The following is an 18,919-nucleotide window of genomic DNA, read 5'->3' on the forward strand; positions in this document are numbered from 1 at the left end:
AAAATACATTTTTTTAAATATCATATACCCGGGGATTTTAATTACAATTTCCGAGGACTTTTTTGTCACATTGTACATACATGTAAATTTATAAGTGAATATAGATAAAAAATGCATTTGAGTAAATACCCACCAATATTTGCGAAATTATTGAACCACAAACAAGCGCAAGATAAAAAGGCACAGAGCAGAGACTCACATAAAATGTTCTCATATTTTCACGGTTTGTTAAACACTTGCCCAAACTGAGAAAAGATGCGAATTATGAATTGTCTAGCATTTCACCCGAGACGCTTCAGTAGCCAGTGTGCTTATTGCTGTTGACTGCAATCGAATATAACGGATATTTTGTAAGCAAGTGATGTGTAGGTGGGGTCGAAATGAAAGGAAACAATTATTTCAACAAATACTATAACAGTTCTTATTTTAACACACCAGATACATACATACATATGTAAAGCACTTACTCATACAGCATACAAAAATCAGTTTAAATGCGACGTACAACAATGTAAAGTAATGACACCTGATACATACTTTTACATTAGATACAAACCTAAATATTGCCGGAAAATTAGATGTGTAATTTTCTTCCGAGTTGTGATATATTGAAGCTGTCGGAGATATTTTTGTCTTTCTAATTGACGCTAGTATTATTTTGTCAGTCAAACTTCTACTCGTATAGTATTTGACTTAGTGTCTACAAGCAATCAAAGCAAAAAGTTGTCTAATAAGCTTTGGCGCTGATCAAAAATGAATTTAACTCGTAATAGACACTGCTTTATGCTATCTTCTTGTTCATAGTTGGAATTAAATAGTTAGTATGAAACATATTGAATAAGACCGGTCCTTCTCTCTTTACAGGTTCTATTATGTTCCACGTGAGGCGGCGTCCGGCGGACTCTCAACCACGTCGGCGCAAGAAAAAACCGCTAGGTGCTTCAAATGGCGCCAACAGCATAGCCAGCGATCGAGAGGGTGCAGTTTTGGTGGAAGTCACACATAGCGGAGATGGAGGACGTCGCATTAAATTGGGCAGTGACCCAATCGAGGTAAGTTTCTTCAACACCCTCGGTGTTAATATGCTTTTGTCTAAATAATATAATTTTTTTTTTTAACAGGTTGGTTCCGCAAACACGAACTCGTTGCAGCTGTTTGGGCCATCGATACAAGCGCGCCATTGTCTGATTTCACTACTGGAGGGTGTTTGCACAGTGACGCCATTGCACACTGATGCATTAACCTTTGTCAATGGCCACCACATAACACAACCAACAATTTTGCATGTGAGTATCACTTCAAATATACGAACATAAGAATAAATTACTTGTTCGTTATATTGTACGAGAATAGGTGCACTAAACCATTCTCCTCTCCTATTAGATTGTAGTCCTAATGATTGTGAAATCTTTCAAAATAATATTCTTAATATAATAATATATTTGTTTGGTTTACTTACCGCATATTATTAACAACTAAAAATAATCAAGTTGGATTTAGTATTTCTAAGCACTGACGTCAAAAATTTAAAATTACATAACAAACTCACTCCATATCCTTCTAGCCTCCATACATGAATTTTGATAATTTTGGTTTCCCCTGCTCACTTATCTCCGCGCTAGCTACCTAAAAATTCTTTAGTCGCTCTACGATAACTATGAATCTTTCAAACACGCTCCCAAATTGAATAATAATTTTAAGTAATTCTGCAATTACATAATACTCATTTACTGTGCAAAAAAAAAAAAATAGTGAAAGAGATTTTCATATTGAATATAAGCTTGACGAAGATCTCTTAATTAGCTTGAAATTGGAGGTGAGGCTTTCAAATAAATTTAAAAAACACGGAGAATAAAACAGAAGTGGTTTCCCCGAACACCAATTCGGACCTCGATTTCAGCAAATCCTGAAGCTTCATTTCAATGAGATTATTTTACACCATTGTCTCCTAAAAATTATTTTAATTTTATCAAAAGTCATTTGTAATTAATTTTTTCATTCGTTACTTTAATGTTGCTTTTTCACAAAATAATTTTTTAGAAATAGTAGCAAATAATATGAGGAAGTATTGAGTAAAGTAAATTTAAATAAATATATGTAGTTCAATTAAGGAGATTTTTTTCAAGAATGAAATATCCTCGCTGTTTTTAATTCTTTATATTCTGCATAGAGGTTGGTTTTTTGATTTCTTCTTCTGTCGGTCTTTCCTTATGACAACTGAAAAAACCCAATCCACTCTACTGAGAAACATTCCGATTGTTTTATAAAAGTAAAGCTCTTTTTTGTTTTTGTTTCCAACTAATTTAACACTATTTGGAAGAACTTTAATTTTTTACGTTGCGGCGAACCTCTTGTTGGAAATGCATATGTATCTCAATCGTCAATAAACAAAATGGCAATTTGACAAAAACCTACCATTCACCGAGTGTTAGTTACCAAATTTATCACTTTATAAATTGTGCAGGCGAATCGTTGTCTGTTGAATTTAAACTTTCATTTTGTATTTAATCGTATATGCATGCACGTACATACATACATATGTACAATGTACACCAGTAGTGCATACATAAAACTTTCATGAGCGGGAGTGGGTTTTTCTACAGAAAAATTTTCCATCCAACAAATTATTAGTACTGATGTTACTCCGTAAATACTTCTGAATTTGAAATAAAATTATTTTCCGCGGCGTCCGTGACTCTCAAAATACCGCCGTGGATCCACTAGAGGGTTGGCATTTTAAACTTCTTTTTGTTTTTTAAGATTTTCATTGAAATTTAACGCATGCCATGCTCCCAAATATGAAACAGTCATTACCCTACTACCACACGTAATCACATACATACGTACATGCATATATAGTATAGGTATGCCATTGTCTTGATTTTAGTTAAAAAGGTGACGTGTAAATTGTGCTAATTCCTTTGTATTTTTGTTTAATTTGTGTTGGAGAGTAAATTTTCGATGCTGTGAAGCTTTAAAAACACAAACAAACATCGGCAAACATGACATGAGACTTAGTTGCATGTTATAAAACAAAACATTAGCAATTGCTTACATTTGTGCTTATGTGTGAGTGTGTGTGCATAAATAGCGAACTGTTTTACACAAATTAAAAGGTTGATTATGGGGACCAATTTACTGATTCGTAAAATAAAGTTAATATAAAAGGGGCGTTTATTAGCTAGTTTCATTAATGTTTAGAAATGTGTGTGTGTGACTTGCATCACAATGTGTGCTTATGTATGCGCGGCTGCGTGCTTTTATAAGTCTGTGGGCCAGCATCAACAGTCACATTCAAATTATGCTTATTCGATTCCGTTTTGTGCTTCGCTTTACTTTTGTTGACCTGTCGAATTGTTGATGCAACAACACGAGCGACTGCCATTCGCGATGATGTGAGCTTGAACGCCCCTCATTTAGTCTGAAATGTGAATTGGTGAATATCGGAAGCTGTGCGCCATGCAGCCTTTCTCATATTTGAATGTAATTAATTTCTCCGCTTAGCATTTAACCTATTATTTTCGATAATACGCACCCTAAGAAAGTATTTAATTGAAACTGGTTATTGTTATTGTTTTTATTTTTCTTTTAGAACGGCTCTGTCGTGATGTTTGGACGTGTGGCCTCATACAGATTTTTGGACTCACCAACCGATGGACGCTACAACCTCGCTTTGTCGCAATCACAGCTGGACTCAGCCTGTCTTTACGAAAGGTTAGTGCGTCCAATGTGAAATTTTACTCTTTTTACCCTTGGTAAAAAGTATTGTGTGAATTCATTATTGATGTTTAAATGTTGTGTGCATTCCTTGAACATTTAATGAACTTTGTAAGCCTACGAATGGTCGCTTTAATTTGTTCTTCTTCCATATGTTGTTTTATCCGATTTATTTTATATGTTTTTACTTACTTACTTATTTGTGATACCTTTGAAACATATTTTTGTATTTTTCATTGTTGTTTTCCCACTAAACCTCTACGACCTCGCACATTCTTTTTAATATCAACTCCCACTTCACTCAATCACTTAAATTAACACACACACATATACATGTAAAACTCGCTGGTATAAAATCGTTCGAACGTACGCCAAACAACGGCAACAACAAATGTACAACAATTGCGATTCACAGTCGTTCACCAACTTCGCCTGGCTCCTGGAACGATGAGGACGGCGCGTTAAACTCAGTAAGTATGCAAGAATGAAATTCAAAATGCGAAATATGAAGTGAAAATTTCTACCGAATCATTAGGCAAACAAGAACGAAAGTGGTGGCACCAGCAACAATAGCGGAAATGGCAGCGGAGGTGGAGGTATGAGCGTCACAGAACAATCGTTGGGTATGCGGGATCAAGAAGAAAACAAGGTGCGCTCTGCTGATCCTCTCAGTCACGCTAGCAGCGCGGCCTTCGACGGCCAAAGTATTGAGGGTAATTTGGAAAATGAAACCAAATCCATTTCAAGCTTAAAGTCGGGCGGCTCCAATAGCCAGGAAAGGTAATTTGATTGCATATTATTTTAACAAAATTAAGACAAAAGCTTTTCAATTCTCTTTTTCAAATTTCGGTATAGCCAGCAAAATACGGAGTTTATTCAAGCAAAAAAGCTGAAATCGACAGAACTCGAATTTTCAAGAGGCATAAAAATAAACACATACATTCTTTTTTTCCAATCAGTAACAACTAAATTTACCTTTAATATATATGTTTGTGTTGCTCTTCATAATTTCAGTTCCGTTTTGTTTTGAAGTTTTCTTTTAAACCAAAGTGCTAAAACCACATTCGTTGCCAAATCATAATTTTAATAAACAATCATTTAGTTTAAATAGAAAGCAAATACGTTATACAACAACATAAAGTTTAAGATTTGTGTTTATATATTCTCTTCACAGATCCCCGAAAATGACCGGTAGTTCGGAGAATCAAGGCCAGGAGGCAATTCTACCCGCCGTCTTGGAATTTCCTGAAACACATCAGGAATTATTCCTTAGACACATCATAGGCGAATTGGATGTGAATGCGCCGCATTTCAAGCTGGCGCCAGTGTACTCTCTGTATTTATGTGCCAGGTAAAACAGTACTTACTTTTTAAGAGTATTATTTTCAATACAATTTTCTGCATGAATTGACTTGTGAGGGCACTAATTTTAAATGGGCTTCTATGTGTACCGTTTGTGCCCACTAAATGTGTAGTAATTCATATGTATTCGTATCTATGTGCTTTCAATTCAATACTCGCTTAAATTTACTACTTCGTTTGAGTTCACGAGATCCTTATAGGGATTTAGAGTGCACTGAACACACACCATAAAAGAAAATTACCAGAAAACTATCAAGCATGTTAAATAACAGTAAGTAATATAGAAACCTATAATAGAGTGCGAGCACCGTTTTCTCATTAATAATGGCGAAGTTGAAATGCCATATTGGAATCAAAGAAGCAAACAGTGCTATATCAAATGTAGATTTTCTCAAGTTATGTAAAAGTCTAGAAATAAAAGTGTAATTAACTACTTATTATTGCTTTAGATATCGTGCATCGACGCACTATCGCCCCGAACTGCAGCCCACAGAACGTGCCCACAAATTGACAATTTTTCTGCATCATGTGGCCAATTTGATTTACACCGTTGTACAGGAACAATATTCCGATCCACGCATTCTGGCTTTTTGGATGGCCAATAGTTCGGAGTTCTTACACTTCCTGAAATCGGATCGTCATATTAGTGCGTTTAGCGTTCAAGCTCAAGAAGTACTAGCCGAGAGCGTGCAAACTGCGTTTCGAAATTTGGTGAATTGTTTCCGCTTGGAATTGTCGCAGACCTTGAATCAGTTTCTCTCGGAAACCATCGATCACGACTCGGCTGCAGGACTAGTACTCACTGTACTGGGATCCGCAATGGCTTTGCTGCGCCGTTGCCGCGTTAATGCTGCACTAACAATTCAACTTTTCAGCCAGCTTTTCCATTACATCAACGTGATTTGCTTTAATACGGTGAGCATTGAAAGTTTGTTGATCCCATTTTTATTTATTATAAATAAAGCATATTTAATTGTTTTAAAAAACAATTTCTTCAAAATAATTAATGACGGTATGGCTTATGTGCTTTCAGATTGTGGCCAATTCCCACATGTGCACAGCGGAATGGGGGAAGGTTATGTCGGAACGCCTCCAACTTTTGGAGTTATGGGCTGAACGCCAAGGACTGGAACTGGCGGCCGACTGTCACCTGGCAAAGATCAACCAGTGCGCACAGTTTCTCCAAGCACCCAAATCGTCCGTCGAAGAGATACAACAATTGGCTTGTTCCTGCTTCCGTTTGAACTCTTTGCAAATGTCCGCATTGCTGCAGCAAGAAAAGATACCACGAAATTTAGTGGACACTGCAATAAGAATGGCCGAGTCGGTGGCGGACGAGCTTACGCGTTCGGACGGTCGAGAGGTGCGCTTGGAAGAATCGCCAGAATTGCATTTAGCTTTGCTGTTACCCGATGATGGCTTTAGTTGTGATGTTGTACGTGGCATTCCGTCCGGTTTGGTGGATTTCTTGAATCCACTACAACAACAAGGCATGTGTCGACTGGCTGCGCAGCCAACTTCAATTGGTTTGTGGACTGTCTACATGCACCAATTCAATGTAATTTTTCTATAAATCAGGAAAACTTATTTATGCAACTATTAAAATTTTTTGTGCAACCACTTTTTTAGGCCCGTTCTTCAAGCGCCATGTCCAATAAATTGCCGCAACCTGAGGTTCAGGTAATAAAGCTGCACAAGAACGCCAACGGCATGGGCTTGTCAATAGTAGCAGCAAAAGGCGCAGGCCAGGAGCGTTTAGGCATATATATCAAGAGTGTTGTGCCTGGCGGCGCGGCTGATGCTGACGGTCGTTTGCAAGCAGGAGATCAGCTCTTACGCGTTGACGGCCAGAGCCTGATAGGCATAACCCAAGAAAAGTAAGGATTTTATTTCAAAGTCTTAAACTCGTTTCTAATCATCGCATTTTCCAGAGCGGCTGATTACCTGGTTCGCACTGGTCCTATAGTCACTTTAGAGGTGGCAAAACAAGGCGCCATTTATCACGGTTTAGCGACTTTACTACAACAACCAAGCCCGGTCATAGCGCGCGGTAAGTCCAGGAGATGTACTTCATGTTCATAACCTAGTCATAAGTTAGAGGTATAAGTATAGTTGCGTGGCTTATAATATCCGTAATATTAATGAAATGAGTTAGTTATTTGCTATGAACTTAGTTTTAAACACACGCCAGTAAATGCGTAATTCGCTATAACGTTACTCAATAACGATGAATGCTAATGGCTTTTTTACTAAACTACTCCCTTACATGCTGCCAATTACAAAAAAAAAAAAAACAATTTTCGCAACATTTCAACAAAATTTATAATGTCTAACATAACAAACCATAAAACTAATCAGAGCCGACAGCTACGGCATCTGCGGCGGTGTACCATGACCAACGCCGTCACTCGATGTACAACAATCGCTACTTCGCTTCGGCTTCCGACGACAGTCTAAATCGCAGTCGACGTGAATCTTTAGTTTACGTGCGTTCATCATCCCCACCCATGCGCCGCTTGAGCGCATCCTCGCTGCAGGAGGAACTTTGTGCTAGGGGTCATCAACTACACATCGATCCACGGTATCGCGACACGCGCCCGATTGCACGGTCGGTCAGCAGCCTTTATCTCTCTAATGAGAACAATTTGAACAACGTCCAAAATAACAATAATTATTTTCATAACAGTCCAGTGCGCCAACGCACCAATAGTACAGTGAACACTAGCACACCGCCGCCGTCAATATACATAGAGGAGTACACGGATCCCGATCCAGATCCAGAAAATGCCCAGAAACGATCCTCCAACGATTCATTCGCAAACTTATCCTATACTGAGGCTCATCAACCGCTCAATGAAGACGGCATAGCTTCAGTAGCCGATTCAGATGATATTCCATTTATTGATGATGGTTCACCCACGGAAGATGTGCCCACTTATGTACCAGTTCCAAAAGAAGTTCAACAATCGCAGCTACTTCAACGCCTAGAACGGGTACCGAAACCACCGCCTGGTATCATAAGTAATGTACGACGCAATGCTCCTGGTTACCGCAAGACAGTAAGTTTCGATTTGGAAGAGACGAAAGCACGGAGACGTGACAGCATTTCGCTGGATCGCGGAACGGGTATCAACCGCAAATTCCACACGCACGACGCCATAAGTAAATTCGCGCGTGCAGGTATCGATAGTAATCGTGCTTCCTCTGAGTCGTTAGACAAAAACGAGCGAGAGCGTATACCGTTAATACAAAAAATAAGACGAGAACTAAACTCGCATCGTTCGACCTCCGGTAGCATAGCAACCAGCACTAACTCCGGCAGCGGTTCCAACAGCAACCGCTCTTCAAATGAGTCCATTGAAAAAATGCCATTGATAACTAAACCCATTAATGATTTAAATATAAGTAATGCAACAACAACGCCGACACTAATAACGACCACCATACGACCTAAGCGAGAATTAAATGCCATTCGTGCTACCTCCGGTGGCGGACTCAGCGGTAACCAACAGCGCACCAACATAAGCAAAAGGTCTGCTCCATTGCACAACCCCACCAATCTTGTAAATATCACAAACACTTCTGTTTCAAATTCAAAGCCCGTTTCCGTTTCCCGCACTTCTGATATACCATTCCATCTAAGAGCGGGCGGTAATCCAACGACAGCAGCCAAAACCAACACAATTGTTACTATAAAAGTTCCTAGTGTATGTGAAATTGAAAGTTCCTCTGAAACTGTCCATAACTACTGTCCAATGCGTTCACATAGCCATGCAAACATACATTTTCCAAATTGTCCAGACAACACCGATATGGATGCATCCACAACATGCCATACTCACACCACCACACTTACCGTTTCTCAGGGGCGACAGTTGAATTCACAAAAGAAAGATGTGGATCACCTACACCAGTTTAGTAAACCGTTTGGAGAGGGGAAAGTGCGTGAGATGACTGCATTTTTCGAACGTAACCAAACATTTGATGCCACTGGACACCCCAGGGAAGGCTGTTCTGGCTTGTCCAACGCTTTTTCGAAATCAGCATCATATTTATATCCACCCAAAGCTGCTACATCGCCCTGCAAAACGAAAAAGAACCTTAGCAAACAAGAACAATTTGACATTTTACAGCAGCTAAAGGAATGGAGTTTGCATGGCAGTAGTGGCAAAGATTACCAAATAAATTTACAAGATAGTTCTTTTCGAAATAATTTTGAAAACGAAACCAAACAACGAATTACCGAAAATATTAATATTAATACTCAAAACAACTCAGAATTTAATGCACCTACAAATGTAATTTCTGCACCGACGTTACTAACACCAGAATCAGAGCTATCCATTAGCACCACTTTTACCTGTGATTGTCCTTGTTGTGCCAATTGTAAGAAAAAAATCGTTTCAAATATCTCAGACCCTAACGAAACCACCCCAGAAAATGCCAAATCATCAGTAGGCCTAACGACACCTTCTTTCAAATGCTACGACAGTTGCCCCAAAACCACGCAAAGCCAGTTGAAGCGACAGCACAGCGTTATGTCCACTGCGAAGGGTAACACAGTGCGTACGATGAAGCGTAATCAAAAAGAGCATCGGAATTCCGATGGAACGAAGCTCTCTTTAACGCTGGACTTGAAAGCAGGCAAAAGCACCGCTGCCACTACATCAACAACTGCGAGAACTGAATACATAGATTGTCCACATTCAACGACGCTATCGAATAAGGAGTTATCGGAAGACGAAGTTGATGATGCGGCCGAAAGCTGACCACTTGGCGACTAAAGGTGGTGACGACATTGACCTGTTAGAAACGTAGTTTTTGCTTTCGTACGTACCAATTGGATGCCTACCTGAAGATCGATCCAAAAAATATTTTTAATTATTTTATTAGTTAAAGCCATTGCAACATTCGGATTGGCATCCCATTGGTATAGATACAAATATCCATACACCCTGTAGAGGTTTCTTGATGATTTTTTGATAGATTCATTTGTAGGACTTAACTATTACTTTTATTATAATTTTATCTTTTTTTCATTCGTATTTTGAGTCAAAATGTTTGGACGGACGTACATTAAGGACTGGATCAAATAAAAGAATACACCTTGATCAAACACTTTTGAATACTCTTTCATATGTATAACACTGACTTAAACCGCAATTTATTTCCATTCTTGTGTCTTTTTATTTGTGTAAATTCTTTCTTGTATTTATTTATTTAGAAATGCCACATTTGCACAACTTTTTTTTGTCACATACATATAACTGTAAATGCACCTCTCACGCTTTTATACAACTAATTGCAAATCTCAAAATTTTAATAATCCACTTGTTTCCTTTTCATATCTAATATTCGCCCATAACAACATCCGCATAACACACCACTCCATGCACCACCAAAATCGAAAATTATAAATGGTTGCTTACTTAATTGGTTCCGATGCACGTTCGCTGCTGTGGCGTTTGCCCCTAATTAAACCATTATTAAATTGTTTGTGCGGAATGTATATATAACCTCGCTATCGTCGTCGGCTCTATCGTACGCCTCATGCAATCACAGGTAACCGCCGCATGTCTGAACGTGACCTTTCAAGAATGGGCGTAGCCGATTCCAAAAATGTTGGCCCTCTCATACCCAATAATCATTTATCAAATAGTAAATCAGTACCAGCACTACACCATCACACCGGAAGTGGTACTATTTGTAAGTCAAAATTAACACATTTACCTCTTTTAATATAAAATAGAAAAAGTTAATCATTTTACAAAATTTTCGTTTGATTATGTTTATATATTATTAGTCATAGTTGCAAATTTCAAAAATACGCAAGCATTTAATAAGTGTTCTCTAACGTTTAGCCATGAATGCTTCGAAATCACGCAGCACCCACAGCCTCATCACCAATCCCAACAGCAACTTCACTGGCGGCGTCAACAGCCTAAACAACAACGAGCAGGGCTTCTATCAGAACTTAAGCGTTTACCGTGCACAAAATCAAAGTCAACCGATTTTAGCCGAAAGGTGAGACTTCCTAATTCAACTCAATTAAACTCAGTACGATTTTAAGTCGGAAAAATATCTGAATACAACAATTACAACTTGATGTCTGCTTAATTTAAAGCATCGCTGATCGAGCTGAGTTCGAATAAGAGATTTCGATAAATATATATATACTATATATATATACATTCTTGTTCATCTTGTATACAATACTAATATCTAATATTTTCCTACTGTGTTGCACATACATATGTATATACTTTTACATTCATGTACTACATAATTTGTATATACACAAAGCTGCTAGAAATGCAATAGACTCAATAACAGAGAGTCATGTCTTGATTAATGAAGAAACACTTCATTGCATTACATGCCCTCACAATATTTTATACACCAGCGCTCAAGCCAAATAGGTTTATTTGACTCACTAAGGAACCTGAATTAAGACAATTACATGAGAAGCCAACAACAAAGCTATCAGGATTCAAGATTTGTTTTGCATACTTCAGACTTGTTTTAATATTGTGATGGTCTCATGTGACAAATTGCTATGGAAATTGAAATACAAATATTTCGATTTATAAAAGTTCGAAATTAAGGGGTTACAAGAAGGAAGCATCGGAAGTGCAGCACGCCTCTTTAAATAATTGGTATAGTTGTTCGATTTGCTTCTCTTTAACGTTAAGTTAATCGAGGACAGCTAATATATCTTCTAATAATGCAAATCAGAGTTTTGGGCAACTTTCATCGCGAAAAGCAACGTGTGGATTCTCACAAAGTATGGATTGTCAAGCAAAGCAAGGAGATTCGTGTGTGAATCGGTCATTAATTTTCTTCCAGCTTTTAAAAGTGAAAGCCTGGGGTACAAGCGTCTGTGATAACTCGAATCGCAGTCCTTATTGATTTGATTCAGTTGATTGAGGACATGTTATACATACATATCGCTCATTTGCTGCAAGACCGGCATAAGTCAAAAAAATCGATTTGCCAGAAAACGCGTTAAAAGTTTTCAACTGACTCCAACCTTACACGGAAAACAGGAATCATATTCTCTTCTCAAGCGGAGCATATAAGAGGTATTCATATGAATTTTTCACTCAACATGAAGTATGATATAACGAACAATTCTGCATCATTAACTCAAAAATCACGTTTTTTGATTTATGCCGGTCTTGCAGCAAATGAGCGATATGTATGTACTATATATTGAAAATATTTATTTTTCAGAATATTTCACAAGCTGTAGCTTATTACATCAATTTTAAATATTAACAAAAAAAAATTAACTTCTGTTGCATCTAAGTTATAATACCTTTCACAAATAAAAAGACGTACAAGAACTTGATTTTGATAGGACCGTTTATATGGCATCTATATGCTATAGGGGTCCGATATCGGTTCCGATAAATGAGCAGCTTTTTGAGTAAAAAAGGACGTGCGCAAATTTTCAATTCGATATCTCAAAAACTAAGGAACCAGTTCGTGTATATGTAAAGACAGACGGGCATGGCTACATCGACTCAGCTCTTCATGCTGATCATTTATATATAATTTTATTTTATTTACAAACTTAATATACACTGTTCCGGGTATAAAAAGACAAACTTGGAGTCAAGAATTTTTCTTTTTGGTGACTTCCATTTCCATTTAGACAAATGGAGTTTTTCTTAATGGTCACTTGCCTAAATTAATTGTACTGTTAAGATGTCATTAATAATGATTCCATTGCCCCCACTGCCAAATCTTCATAATCAACATAATCAACACGTACACAAATTTAATTCCTCAACAACATCCTCAAAATTATTTTGGGAATGTTTTCAAGCGGTCGTAGATACTAGGTAAATCGAAGTAGTGCAATTCTTCCCTCTCACCGTTCTTGAATAGGTTTAACTAAAGGAAATTAATCCAAACGCTATTCAGGGTGCTATATCTATTCTTTCTTAAAAAAATACTCTAAAACGGAACACAATCTTGGTTACTTGAACTAATTATGAGTTAGTCAGAAGAGTAATTCGTAATAGACCTCTGAGATTCCAATGCATTTTTATGTACTCATAAATGTTGATGTATATTTCTACATGTGATAGCATTCGTTTTTACAGACTTGTATACACTTATAGTCTTTACACTTTAATAATATTTTGTTTTGCTTCAAATTTCTACCTCATGCAGACCGTCAATATCGCTTCATTCCGCAATGAGCACCCACAATGGAAACTCCTCCAACAACGGACCAAATCCAATACTGTCACCAGCAAATGGAACCGCGTCAATGCACCACCCAGCATTTACATCGCAACAACAACAACAACTGCATCACTCATCAATAACTTCCCCAACAGGGTCTAACAACATGCCACCTACCCGCCCAGCGTCCGCATATTATCACAATGCCAACACAGTGCCATCGACAAACAACAATCAACTGCAACAGAGCTTGGCAGCACAACAACAACAACAATTTATGCACCACCCACACAATATGAGTGCAAGCAGCAGCAATTTGAACAGTGGCAACATGACAGCGGCCACCCTTCAGCAGTACCAGCAGCAGCAGCAACAACAACATCATTTGTCACAAATGCCGCCACACTCCTCATTGACGATGGGAAACCGATCGAGAAGCACACAAAATTTCAATCGGGATATGCAAAATCAGCATAGCCTGCGTATGCAACAAATGATGGCGCCGTCAATGCCGAACATTAGTGGTTTGTACCAGCAACAACACATGTCTGCCAGTCAGAGCATGCAAAATGTAAATATGAGCGGAGTGGACACGGGTATTGCGTATCAAAATGGCGGCGGAGCTGATACTTATATGCAACAGCCACATCAACAACAACAACAGCAGTTGCAGCACTCACCAGCTGGTCAAACACTTCGTCGCAATCCACGTCACGAGCTAATGTCGCAGGCTGGCGGTGAAGGTGCGCAACATTCGCCCAACCCAATGCAACAGCAAAACTTTGTATCGCTGCCGCCGAAACCGGGTAGCATGCAACAAGTGTCCCCGATGAAGCAACAGCAGCAGGCCCAACAACTGCCTCCCACAGCACCGAAACCACACCCAAATCGCTTGCAACAACAGCAATATATGCAGCACCAACTACAACAACAACAACAAGGTCATCAGCAGCACCATCCGACGTACCAGCAAAGCCTTGAGGATAAACCTCCACTGCCGCCAACAGCAACACATCCACTTTTCAAACCCACGCAGCAAATAACACCGGGCATGAATTATGTTGCCAGCTCCATAGATCCACCCAAAGGTGGTTATGTGCCAGTGTCATCCACAGTAGCGGCACAAAACCAGAAAAACTTCATGGGTACCAATCCGTGGGAACGTGAAGAGCGCGAAAAGGAGGTTGAAATTCGACGGGAGCATATACGTCAATGGCGAGAACAACAAATAGCCGAACTCTCGTCCTTGCCACAAAGAACACCACAACAAGAAGAACAGTTAAAGACATTAATTCTGGAACGTGATTTTGAAAGACGCGCGCAGGAGGTGGAAGAGCATGAGGATGAGAGTGAAACTTCGTATGAAAAAGAAAATTTGCAAGAAGCTTACCGCTTACAAGCAAGCTCTTTACAAAATCCGCTGACGAATTTCAGACAAACAGAAATAAAAAATACAACCCTCTCCGACAATGTAGGAGGAGGTTCTAACAGCGCCTCCGGATCTTTAGACGCATCGCCGTTATCATCAGCGCGCAATTCAGCAGCTGGTGGATCAGATGTAGCACCGGTTCAACAACAACAACAGCCACCTCCTTTGCCGAACAATCCACCCCCTCCGGTTGGAGTCAATGCGACAACCGTGGTGCAACCTAAAAGTATTCTGAAGAACAACCGTTATGATAGCGGCAATGGTACGGCACCATCATCGCCATCCAAATCGCAAAAATCAACTAGTTTCGCGGACGATAGACATTTACAAACTGAGCACCCAATTTCAAGTTTGGCCAAGAATCTTTCGCAATTGTCAATAAATAGCCTAGGTTCTACTGGCGGCCTCGCATCCACCTCGGGCGCTGGCACCTCTCCACCACACAATGCCAGTGTAGACAATGCAGCAGTTCCACCGCCTCCACCACCAGAACGGAACAGCTCGTATCTCATAATGTCACAACAAAAATTACGCAACTCTTCCATCGGACTACTAAAGACCGCCACAAGCAATTCCGCTGATTTGCTCAATCAGAATCAGAGCTTGGTGAAGAAGGCTAATATGCTAAATAACAATGCTATAATCAATAATAATAATAACAACAACAACAGCTTGAATTCGCCCACATCAGCAGTGGCTGCGAACAGCACGGCGGTGAACAGCAACAATATGGCCCAAATTTCCACACCAGAACTGTCGCCGTCAGGCTACCTGAGCAGCAGCGGCAGTAGCAACATGTTGTTGCGGGATAATAAGCGCGTCTCATTCCATGACGAGGAGAACAACTACACGGGAGGTTCACAGTTGTATGGAGCAAGCGCCACAGGGTCGTCTTCCGACATGTACGCCACAAATGTCGACAACCAAATGCCTCTAGACCTGGATGCCATACTGGAGGATAGGAACGTAAGTGATTTGGAATCAATGACCACTCCTAAACCAAAATTGGTTCTAATTCGCAACAAAAATATTTTCATTGTAGCATCGCGCGCGTATGTTCGACAACACGGTCTTAGAAACATTGCCAACTTCACCGGATTCTGTTCTCTGGAATACAACAGTGCAATCCACTCCAGGTGTTATTGGAGCACAAGAAGTATACAGGTAAGTGCTAAACTCTAATTACATATCTAGTAAAAAAATATCTAAACGGTCTCCTAATTCTAAAGGGATCCCCGCCAACGACGGCTTGCCGAAAAACAGCAGCAACAGCAACAACGCAGTACCGAAGCTGTCCCAGAGAAATTGTCGTTCAAAGAGAAAATGAAAATGTTTGCCTTAGAATCGGGAGAGGACAACACGCCTAAAGACAAACTGAAAATCTCACGAGCACAACGAGACATCGACGCTGTACACTGACTTACAAGCCCCTAACACCACCCATACACCAACAAATGTACACAACACTAGAATATGCTTAAGTAAAAGAAAACCAATAATAACAATAAAAAAAAACGAATTTGCTAAGCAAGGCAATAATTTAAAATATTATGTAATAAATAAAAACAAACGCAGAATAAATATTTAATCGAAGAAGCAGACGAATGTGAAAGTGAATTCCTTTTGAATGAAGAAAGAAACAATATGTTTATTTAGTTTTAGTTCTTTAACCTTGTACACAACAAACATTTAGTAGTCATAATTATCATTGTGCATTAAGTGAAATGTAAAGTATTTGAATTGAGTAGTCGATACTAAGAAAAAGTTAATTCAATAATTTTTCGTATGCGTAGTTAGTAGCTTAAGATCGATAAAGTATGAAATGCAAATGAATTTGACACTCGAAATATTTACCTACAAACTTTTATTGAAAATAGGCAATACCACAAACACATGTACATTTATTCGTTTCGAAACTGAAGCAGTGAATTCAAGCGACAACAAACGTACTATTTTTATAACTAAATTTATTAAAAAAATTATTGTCATATTATACACCGTACGACAAGCTTGCGTAAATGTCAGTAAAAATACAAATATAACTCAACATATATTTTATATCCGTTATTGAATGTGTATATTTTCGCAAGATGAAAACCCAGAAATGCGAAAATTAGTGTAACTGTAAACAAATCTTTAACAAATACAAAAAAGGAACACGAAACGGGTTTCTTTACGATGAACTATGGCTTTAATGAAGAAATCATGAAAGAGGGAACTTATTATGAAATTTATTGATTTAAAAAAAAACAACTTCTAACAGCAAAAATAATATATTTATATATACATATTTTAGTGATGTGTGTAAAAATCGCAATGCTAAATTGTTATATTCGAATAAGTCACTAGAAACACATATGAATTTACAATGTATAGATAAATTCGATTAACCTGCATTCCAAACTCGTCCCTGTACTAAGAAGTTTGTATAAGGAATTTTGAAGTCAACTGCAATGCAACTCTAATTGAAGATTTCGTTTATTGAAATTAAAATGTCCAAACCATTTAGGTATACATTTTGTAATAAGTATTCCGGTAGTTACACGTAAGCTTGAAAAGTTCAAACATGAACACTCTATGTTATTATACATTAAAATAAATCAAAATATATAATATTTCACAAGAAAACTTATAACCGTTCTTTGTAAAAACTTTGAATCTCCACCAATGACTAAAAAGTCTTCTGAATCTTGGACGATTTATTAATTACTTTATTTTAGAATACCATATACCATGCATCTCTACATATTTACCACTTTTGACATCTTTAGATATTTGAAATCGCTGCACAACCGATTTTGCCTTGAACGCAGACTCAAGACAAGAAAAATATACGCAACAAGGTATTGATTCTAGTAAGAATTAATGCTACTAGAAGAATACTAAGAGGTATTCGTTTAATTTGATTGCAGCTGAAAATTACGTTTCTGATACATTAAATTATTAATTTGTTGTCATTGCAAGTACTTTAACTACTTTTTGAATTCACTATCTTATTTCATTAGTCATATTTCATATACAACTAATAGGAAATAAAATAGAAACTTCAATTGGTACAACAAGAAGACCGTAAAATGCTTTAATCTTAAAATATAGAAAAAATTAATATTTTGAACATTTTACTAAAACTTTACATAACGTTAAAATTAAGTAAAAATACGATATTTATGTATGTACAATATATGACTAGTTGGTGTAAGTATGTTTACTTATGCTTCTATTCCTAAACACTAAACGTTTGAGTATGTGTAGAAGGGTAAATGTTTATGAAGGAATTCAGGCAAAGCCTACTCCCGAATGCTTTAAAAAACCGAAAGAATTTATGAAAAGAAAAAACTAGAATTAACAAAAGTTGGGCATTTTAATACGACCAAAATATCAAAACTCTGAATTGGCATACGATATGTATGTACATATGTATATATTTACATACTTATTTGTAATGCTGCACCGCAAATCGTTAACAGTTACACAAACAGAAGCAAAAATATCTAACAAATCAGGGGAAACTTAAATGATTATATTTAACAATCCGACTTGAAGATATGTATAAAGAGAGAAAGTTTTTGAACTCGCTGAATATGAAATTAATTAGCTTTAATTAATATGTCGAAAATAATATTGAAATAACAGTAGTATGTAGTAAATGTGTCTTTATCCTTTTTGAACTATGGTAGAAAAATACAAACTGAAGTATCTTGAAAACTAATTAACACTATGCACATTGTTAAGAAAAAATATCTTAGAATAAAGTGTTCTAGCTTAGTTTTAAAAAGCATAATTAACGACTAAAATGTGTTCTTACTAACCTATGCATTCTTAACAATCATTTAAATTGCACTGATATTGGAAATATTGTTATTTTAGCGGCAGAAAATGGTACCGAGTAGAGTACTCGGCTGAATAAAAATGCGTGTCTTTTCCGGTTACTTGCAATTCAACTTCATATAACCCAACACTTTTTCGGTATTATGAAGCTCAACTATTTACTGTCGAAGTTTCATTGGTGCTGCCAACCTAAAATGTAGATCTGTAGGAAAAATTGTGGGGTTTTGAGTTCAAAAGTACAGCTATTTTTGTCATTTTAGTAAATGGTAGTGGTTTGACCTCTAAACCTCTTGAAGACAACAAAAAAAATTCTACACGTTTTTATTTTTTGATCATAGCAATTCAAAATTAATAAGAAACAGCCTGTAACATCACAGTCGCAAAATG

General features: G+C 37.7%; 1 protein-coding gene across 6 annotated transcripts in view; it reads left to right on the forward strand.

The window, feature by feature from the left end:
* The window catches only part of LOC126763279 (afadin), a 65,403-nt gene extending 46,914 nt beyond the window's left edge, over window positions 1-18,489 (forward strand). For 4 of the 6 annotated variants that reach the window (XM_050480618.1, XM_050480609.1, XM_050480642.1 and 1 more), the window contains 15 exons: window positions 865-1,052; window positions 1,122-1,286; window positions 3,593-3,714; window positions 4,133-4,187; window positions 4,253-4,497; window positions 4,892-5,068; window positions 5,529-5,994; window positions 6,113-6,637; window positions 6,709-6,956; window positions 7,011-7,129; window positions 10,642-10,785; window positions 10,941-11,103; window positions 13,261-15,670; window positions 15,747-15,868; window positions 15,934-18,489. In XM_050480618.1, the coding sequence (XP_050336575.1) occupies window positions 865-1,052; window positions 1,122-1,286; window positions 3,593-3,714; window positions 4,133-4,187; window positions 4,253-4,497; window positions 4,892-5,068; window positions 5,529-5,994; window positions 6,113-6,637; window positions 6,709-6,956; window positions 7,011-7,129; window positions 10,642-10,785; window positions 10,941-11,103; window positions 13,261-15,670; window positions 15,747-15,868; window positions 15,934-16,123 (5,339 nt within the window). In that variant the 3' untranslated portion in view covers window positions 16,124-18,489. The remainder of the gene's footprint in view (window positions 1-864; window positions 1,053-1,121; window positions 1,287-3,592; window positions 3,715-4,132; window positions 4,188-4,252; window positions 4,498-4,891; window positions 5,069-5,528; window positions 5,995-6,112; window positions 6,638-6,708; window positions 6,957-7,010; window positions 7,130-10,641; window positions 10,786-10,940; window positions 11,104-13,260; window positions 15,671-15,746; window positions 15,869-15,933) is intronic. The other 2 variants (XM_050480626.1, XM_050480634.1) reach the window with 2 other exon arrangements.
* Window positions 18,490-18,919: the final 430 nt, after the last annotated feature.

The sequence above is a fragment of the Bactrocera neohumeralis genome, chromosome 2, assembly GCF_024586455.1.
Source record: "Bactrocera neohumeralis isolate Rockhampton chromosome 2, APGP_CSIRO_Bneo_wtdbg2-racon-allhic-juicebox.fasta_v2, whole genome shotgun sequence".
NCBI classification, from domain to species: Eukaryota; Metazoa; Arthropoda; class Insecta; order Diptera; family Tephritidae; genus Bactrocera; species Bactrocera neohumeralis.